At 40.0% G+C, this 8,982-nt stretch overlaps 1 protein-coding gene across 1 annotated transcript in view; it reads left to right on the top strand.

Moving 5' to 3' along the window:
* Positions 1-8,982, top strand: part of LOC134533274 (protein 60A) — a 55,607-nt gene extending 46,625 nt beyond the window's left edge. Inside the window, exons 4-6 of the mRNA XM_063370725.1 lie at positions 1,987-2,172; positions 6,735-6,811; positions 8,317-8,982. Of these exons, the coding sequence (XP_063226795.1) occupies positions 1,987-2,172; positions 6,735-6,811; positions 8,317-8,577 (524 nt within the window). The 3' untranslated portion in view covers positions 8,578-8,982. The remainder of the gene's footprint in view (positions 1-1,986; positions 2,173-6,734; positions 6,812-8,316) is intronic.

Raw genomic sequence — 8,982 nt, forward strand, 5'->3', positions numbered from 1 at the left:
CCATGCAATTATAATGTAGAACGTGACTATAAATTGGCAAAGGGGGGGGGGGGGTATCCAGGGCCCGTAATCTAATGTGGGGGTCATGATGACATATGTCCAAAATATTTTTTTTTTTAACCATAACTATTTAGTTTCTCAGAATGACTGTTGCCCGGCTGTGCGTTTCTGAGGCGTGTCGCTGGCAGGTTGAGCACTCAGTTTCCCCGCGCCATAAACTTGAAAACAGCCTCCGGCCCTTCGATGCTGATGCGCGGCAAATAAAACACTCCCGCGGTAGTGCGTGATGACATGCGCGTACATTTCAATTGAAGACTTGTTTAGCGTTTGTAATCACACACACACACACACACACACACACACACACACACACGCGTGTCTGCCAGCTTTCTGTAAACACATGGACTGCGCGTACGTCATCGCAACATCTGCCAGCAGCCTTCGCCCTTGAAACCTCCCGTGTTTTGTGTTTACCTTCGTCTCTCGTCCGGTCGGCTCTTTCTGATTGGCACTTCGGGCAGTAGCGCGCGCGTTTAGCCCCACGTTGTCAATTTTTTTTTTATAAATGGAACGTAAATATTCATGTAAAATTGCAGATAATTGTAAATTTGTACATTTGCACGAAAACATCTGCACTGTTTAATATTTTTTACTTAAAATATACGAAGAATACTGGTTTAAATTATCCGAGGGTCTTCGTAAATTTACGCTCATCTTCGTAAATGTACGGACATTTGGATTCACTTACTTTGGACATGAATCCGACAGATTATTCTGAGTCAATCACAATCAAAAATATGGTTAAATCTTCAACAGGAATACCCTTCTTACCTTCATCCCTATCCAATGTAAATGTTACGGTCACCGCCCAAGGTTCACAGTTGTCCTGTGCACGACGAGAAGACTGCGCGCCAGTTCGCAGCCTTGAGCATAGAGGCAACACCGCGCTAGAAGCACCAGCGAGCGTCGCGCTTATCATCCCACCGCACTTAAACACACATACACCCCGACTAGACGGGCCAACAGCCGAAGGGTCAATTTGTCCTCGTTCAAACTTCGTTATCAAATCGTAAACTAATACCAGTATGTATATGTTACACTGTTACACCCGTGACCAGGGGCGCAACAACTAAATTTTGAAAAAGGGGGGGGGGGGGGGGGCAATATTCCTATTTATAAAGAATCATCGATCCTTCCTATTGAAGTGGGGGGTCCGGGAAAATTTGTATTTCAAGGTGGAAAATGGTGCTATTTAAGCAGTTTTATTATCTAAAAATTGATTACACAGCACTTTCTTTGCCCCCGTTTGCCCCCACTTTAAGGTTTCAGAAGGGGGGGGGCAAATACCCTCCCCCCCTTGATGTTGCGCTCCTGCCCGTGACTCAAACCCAGAACCTCCTCGTACCGTAAGCCGGTGTGAACCGACTACGCTACGAAGGACGGGCTCTTAACATTATTAACCTAAAACTTTGTATTAGAACCTCTATCCTGTTAGTAGTTACGGGCCCACCCAAGAGATGTCGCGCAAAACATGGTTTCAGTTTCCTGTTAGTAGTTACGGGCCCACCCAACAGATGTCGCGCGATACACGGTGGTCAGTTTCCAGTGAGTAGTTGCGGGCCCACCCAACAGATGTCACGCGAAACACGGTTCCAGCTCCCTGTGTAAGTGTAAAAGGAAGCCTTCTTTTCACAGACGAGAGAGCCAAACTCCCGATCGTGCATGTTTTTTTGTTCATTGTAAATAAATATGGCGGTGTTGATAAAAGGATACTAATGGTCGATTAGGTTAGGTTAGTTACATTATAAATACTTTAAAACACGGTGGACGGTTGATTTGATTAGGATAGCTACATTAAAGATACGGAAAAAAAAAGCATGAACTTCGGGGAACTTCGGGTTTTGTCTCTCTGGTCTGTGAAAAGAAGGTTTCCCGCATTGTTGTGGTTGTGACGGAGGGGGTTGGTGTGACGGGGGGTTGACGCAGGCCACGAGCTGCGGCCCGAGGAGCTGGGGATCGCCGGGGACGCGCGCGAGGAGCAGCGCCAGCCCTTCGTGGTGGCCTTCCTCAAGGCCGCGGCGCAGCGCGAGCTGCACGCCCGCGCAGTGCGGGACGTGGGCAAGCGGCGGCGCAAGGCCGACGACTCCAGCCTGGCGCGCAACCCGCTCTACGGTGGGGCCCCTCTCTGCCCCTGCTCCCTGCAACAAGCTTTCTATTTCAATCTACCATCAAGTTAACAAAAATAATTAAATTAACAAATTAAGGTATTTTTTTGACGTGACAACGTCTAATAAATCGATGAGCGCCGGCTGCACGCACGAAAAAGGAATACACATTGTCCCGTTACGCACATTGTCCTGTTACGCACATTGTCCCGTTACGCTCATTGTACGCTTGCGCCGCATCTATCTCTCTTCCACTCGATTGGAACAACCATCGATTTGACTTTTTCGAGGCACGTTAAATTTGAAACACTCCCATTCGTTTCCTACTTTTCCTATCATCGTCCTATCATTAACAGAATAACACAGATTGGAAGAAGTTAAATAGCAAACGTGTATAAAAGTTATAGTTAAAATAATCTGTTCGTTAAGGTAATAAACATATTTGAATTAATGAGTGAAAATAAAAGTAAATTTATCAATTAAATTGTAGATTTCATTTCACTCCTTCTTTGTATCCATACAAAATAGTGATAATTCAATAAAAATGATTCAATTTTATTCATAAGAGTATGCAATCATTTCATCGATGTTTTGTTTTGACGTTGTCACGTTAAACTATCGTCCGTAAACCGACTTTACAGACAACCAATTTTTTCGGATAATAATAACGGATTTCCGAGATGGTCGAACTTTACGGGTGTGGCTATATAACCCCTGGGAAATTCAGGCTTCCCCAACTGCCGTGTTCACAGTGTACAAATTTTAGACACATTAAGTCTGGACACGTAAACTGGGTTCGAACCCAGGACTCAATGTTTTTTTTTATATTTAAATTTTATTTAAATGTAGATAAATTTTTAAAAAAATAAATGTTTTAATTTTTTTCAGAAATTTTTGATAAAAATTATAGATTTTAAAGATTTCAGACGTAATTAAAATTAATTAAAGTAATTTTTTTCTGTAATATTAACGGATTTTCAAGATGGTGACTAAAATTCAAAATGGTGGATTCTGTGTGTATCAAATAAATATACTGTCATCAGAACTGAACAAATAAGTGTGTAGAATTTCAGCACTCTAGTTCAAGTGGAAGTGGTTTGAATTGAATTTGCGAGATTTGAACTAAACAAACAAACAAAACAAACAAACCAAACACGTGAAGTTAAATAAAAACTTGTAAAAACCAGTGCGCGTGTGACCCCGGACATGTGGTAGAAGTGAAACTTCTTTGGCAATTCAAACCTCTACTCGTAGGTATATCTTAATGGGTAAAAAGCAGAGAGCAAAGAGAGAGAGAAAAAAGAAAATTTTATAAATAAACATGAACTAATAAAATTATTACTCACTTCAAAATAACTGCCAAGATATAAATAATAATTGATCAATCAATAGTGATAGTGAATTAATTCTATGTCCTTGTCGCGTCAGAAACGTTTCACAATGTTTCACGAAAAAGTTGCACAAAAATTTCGGGCTTTAAATTTTACTCTCACCCCGCCTAAAGAAATTTCACTTCAAAAATACACAAACGAATTGGTTGCGTTTGTGGTGTAAAGCATTACCAAAATATATTTTATTTTCAAAATATGTAATAAATTTTGAAGAACATTGGTCACGGGAAACATTATTCTGTGTAACATACCTATCCAATTTTATTTTAACGTAAAATAAAATAAGGTATGTGGTTAAATGTGTTTGTGATGCAAAACTGAACCATAACCAATATATATTTAATTGTTAAAATATACATATAAACTGGATTCGCAATAAGGAGTAGTCTAATTAATTAACCACAGATCCTTTTCTACACGCTGGTATTCATGCCAGAGTGAAACTTCGCAACTTTAAATTTAAAAAAAAAAAGTGCGGTTTAAGAACTGAAGCCTCTACCGTGTACTGTTTCACAAGAAACGGCTGTAACCTAAGAGAGGTATCGCACTGGCATTGTGACCCTACCCAGTCAATAGTACTCAACAGTCAATATTATTAATAAGCTAAATATTTTAAGTAGTTTTTTTTTCAGGTTTTGGACTGATTTATTTTATTTATTGAATGGCTTGCAATACTTTTTATTCATTAATATTCTCAAATTATGTTCTACATCTATAGCATAGTTTTAAACGTTTAGTGTCGAACTGTTATTTTACTTTTTGTACTGTGTAATAACACAACAAGATTGTAAACCGCCCTAGTGCCGAATTTTGTTCGTGTATAAATAATTTAAAAATAAAAATGAAATAAAATTGAGAAAAAAACACATTTGTAAATTTCAGCAAGTATTTTTTTTACGTCACTTGAGGCTCTGATTGTAAGGTCCCTGTCATCATTCGAGGCGAGCTGTTTGCGAGCCCGGCAGGGACTCTCGCATGCGCTCCTCTTACTGCACGGGCGAACGTTAAAACTGTCAGTTACGTGTGAAATTCAAATAATCTCGGAGTCAGGTTCACGGAGGCAAGTATTCGGGCGTGTGCGAAAGGATTTGCGAAGCGTAGCTTTCCCCTGACTTCTAATCCACTGCGTCTTGTGAGACCGGTTTTGTAAACATACGCGAGGTGACGCTAGATGCAAAACAGTGAAATAACGACGTTTTCAAATAACTGGTTTTATATTACTCAAGACGCAAAAACCGTAACGTAACGTAAGCATCGGTCAACTTACAACTTCTTGCGTTCTCCCCTTCCACATTTGACGAAGTGTTCGGATTTTTTTTTTTTTTAAATGCAGACGTTATGTACATGGAAGGCTTGCTATGTTGTTTTTTTTTACCATATTCATCAGGTTTTCACTTCGTTCTTCGAATTATTCCTGTCATGGGGAAGATACAAAACCTGGGAATACGCATTCAAAGAACGTATTAATTCCCGGTATGGATCCGGTATTCATCAGTCAATTCGAAAACTGGGGGAAAAAAAATAATAATCCTTATCCCAAATTAAATAAAATAGCAATAGCGAATATTTTTAATGATTTCATTTATTAAACTTTTGCAGAGTGTAAGCAAAAACACATCAGAACATTCCATTGACATTTACACGTGTTTTTATGGTAATCATGAATTATGAAAAGAAGCCCAAAAAATAAATTGTTCTGAGGATTTACAGTTTATATTAGTAGCGTTGGTGACGTCTTGCTGCTGTCGGGCTTTTAAAACTACCACTACTTTCTTACGTTTGGCGCGTGTTGCGTCCATGCGTTATTGCGTTCTTTGGTAAACCCGGCTTAACTTGTCTCAGATTTGGACAGATCAGTGGTTTCCGTATCGTTCTATCACTGTTGATACAGTCAACAATGTTCGTGAACAAGCATCACGTGATGCTTTGCAAGGGACAGTTGGGAAATCGGTACCACTATAGTACTTAAGGTTGTCCATAAAAGAACATCCCAGTTTCAATGGTACATTATAATAGTTTAATTTAGACTATTTACAACAACTCATGCATCAAATTGAAGGTAAACTAACCTAGTTTTTCTTACAAATGTTCCACATTCGCTCCTTTAGTTATATGGCACACATCGAACCTAAGTGCAATATTTCCCCACACTTTGGTTAACATGTCCGAAGTAATGGAAACAATAGCCTCTTCAGTTCTGTGTCTCAACTCTAGCAGATCATTGGGTAGTGGCGGAACGCAGACACGATCTTTTATAAAGCCCCGAAGGAAAAAAAATCACATGGCGTTACGTGAAGGCCAGCGAAAAAGAGCTCTGTCGTCTTGATCATTACGACCAATCCTACGGTCAGGGGCTTCATCCTGTTGCAAAATAAAGTTCACAGTAACACCCTCATATAATTGGAGAGAGAGTCATTATTTCAACATATGTGGCATTGCATGCGAGAAAACAACAAAGCAGTAGTTGAGCATGCGCTTATCTGAAACAGTTTGAGTTACTCTTTAATTGTGACCTTGAACCAACACACTACAACGCTTACAGTTGATACTATTAAAATTTACAACTGGGGCATTCTCTTATGTAAATGCTGTACTTTGGGAACCGTTGATCTTGAGACATGTTACGCATCACAGACTTCATTAAAACATTGCTCTTCTGTAGTCCCAAATCATGCGACAAACGCGGTGATTTTTCCTTTTAACCTATTCAACACTTTTTGTAGATGTTATAAATATATTTACCGATGTCTAGATGACATTTGATTATTATATGGTTCCGTGTAGTTATTAAGACACGCGTAATCTGGTATTTAATTACAGACCTTAACAGTTATGCATTATTTAGAATTATCTCGGAATTTTACAAATATTTCGTGCAATGTAAGAAAACAAGTTCAACACAACTTCGATGATAGTCCAGTCTTAATATTTTCATAGTTTCTTTTAACAACTGGAGTGGCTGTAAATTATTTGTCCTTTCAGCTAGAGGTACATTACTTATATTTCATTGGCCTAAAGCTATACCTAAGCCACTTAATCAGGCCGCACATAAAATGCATATCTTATAATTTAATTTATTTTTAAGCTATAATTTATCTGGCTAGAACGTTTTGTGATTACCCTTAGTTATTTTTATAATTGTTTTAATTTTATGTTTATTTTTTTTTCTTTGTTACAGAGCCTAACACTCACTGGTCGAGCCGAAGTTGTCAACTTCAAAATCTCTACGTGAACTTCAGAGACTTAGAGTGGCAGGTGACGCTCAGTTATGCCAACAATATGCATACATTACCTATTATATTTTTATTTGGTCAGTTGGTTATGGTGTCGAAAACAAACTTATAGCTGTGATTTAATTTTTTTTCCCCAGTAATATATATTTTTTTTAATTCCCTCCAAAATTTTTGAGCTTTAAAGTGTATTTGGTGTTAGAGGTCATTATCCATAGCTTCTGCTACCACTATAGCGTAAGACGCGACGCGATGGAAATAGAAAAATATTTCTAGTCGGAAAGTCTGTGGCATCTTTTCTGAAGTCATAGCTATGTTGGATGTGATTCCAGCTCAAACGTTCGGAAGCAATCGAGTACATAAATCGTAAGCCTCCTTAGTATCCTAAAAAAGTTCTTAAATTGTAATTAATTTTTTTTTAAGAATCTTAAATGTCGTTAAGTTTCACCATGCAAACTATAAAACTCTTTAATAAACATGTTATTTAAGTCGCACAAAACTTGGTTAAACTTACAATATTATAACATCAACAAACAACACCTCCCATCTTTAATAAAATCGTACGAAAATCCTGAATTTTTATGTCACCATAGATCCTAAACCCGAAGAATTCGGGAAATATCATCCGGGGAAAAACTAAATTTCTTTAGATTCTAAATTTCTTTAGTTATTTCCTTGCGGACTGCGGTAGCAAAGCAGTGTTTCGCACATGCACTTTGTGAGTGTTTCACAATTATTGTATTTATATCCTCGAATACTCTTTGTGCCTGCGTTTCTCTTGCCAGTGGTGAAGCAGCGGAATTTCATTAATTTAATATTTATGGTGTTCTATGACTAGAAAAGAATAAAAAAAATAAAAAATTAAGTATGCGCCGAGGGCGGAGGGGTAGTAGTACTGTTTTCTTATTTCTTTTTTTTTTAACTTTATTTTCATGAGAGTGAAAAAAAATATTTTTTTTTGTTTTTTCAGAATAATTTTTAGTCATAACTTGGTACAGTTCCTTGAAAGCACTCCAGGGACTTGCACTACATCTTTATCTTCATTTCTCCGCCCATATAATGCGATGGTTACCGTTCAAATGCCATAGTTGCCCCACGCACGACGAGAAAACCGCGCGTCAGTACAGGAGATACAGTCCTAGAAGCACGAGTGTTCGCCCTTGTTACCCCGCCTCATCCCCTGACTATATGTAGAGCGCAGGGGCACAACCACTAAATTTCCAAAAGGGGGGGGGGGGGCAATATACCTTATTATAAAGAATCATCGATCCCCCCCCCCTCCCTATTGAAGCGGGGGGTCCGGGGGTTTTCCCCCGGGGAAAAAATTTGTATTTCAAGGTGGAAAATGGTGCTATTTAAGCAGTTTTATTATCTGAAAATTGATTACACAACACTTTCATTGCCCCCGTTTGCCCCCACTTCAAGGTTTCAAAGGGGGGGGGGGGGGCAAAATACCCTTGCCCCCCCCCCCCCCTCCTGTTGTTGCGCCCCTGTGTAGAGGTGTCACGGTGTCACTGCGTGTGCCCCCAGGACTGGATCATCGCGCCCGAGGGCTTCCACGCCTTCTTCTGCAGCGGCGAGTGCAACTTCCCGCTCAACAGCCACATGAACGCCACGAACCACGCCATCGTGCAGACGCTGGTGCACCTCATGTACCCGCAGCAGGTGCCCAAGCCGTGCTGCGCGCCCACGCGGCTGTCCTCCATCTCGGTGCTGTACTTCCTGGACGAGATCAACGTGGTGCTCCAGAAGTACAAGAACATGGTGGTCAAGAGCTGCGGCTGCCACTGAACTCCTCCACGCTCCACGCTCCACGCATTCCGCGCATTCCACGCTTCGTTACCGTGGACGTAGCCGGCATTTTTGCCGAACCCAAGCTATGAGAATATATATTTTTGTACAGGTCTGTTTTTAGAGACGTAAAAGAGGGGGGGAGGAATTTATAAAAAAAAATATTCTTAATAAAAAAAGGAATTTTTTTTGGGGCTACCTGAGGAACCCTGAGCAAATATTGTAATAGGGACGATTGTGGGATAACTGGTAGGAAATACGCGCGAGACAAGTGATGCCAGCGAACCTGTCAGGTGTGGAGTGTGTGTGCCTGCGTTTCTCAAGTGCGTGACACTAGTTAACAGTATGTACTTGCATCTAGCGGCGCCGGAGCGTAAAATAAATAGCTCGAAAGCAATGGCAAAA

This window comes from Bacillus rossius, chromosome 1 (genome assembly GCF_032445375.1).
Source record: "Bacillus rossius redtenbacheri isolate Brsri chromosome 1, Brsri_v3, whole genome shotgun sequence".
NCBI classification, from domain to species: Eukaryota; Metazoa; Arthropoda; class Insecta; order Phasmatodea; family Bacillidae; genus Bacillus; species Bacillus rossius.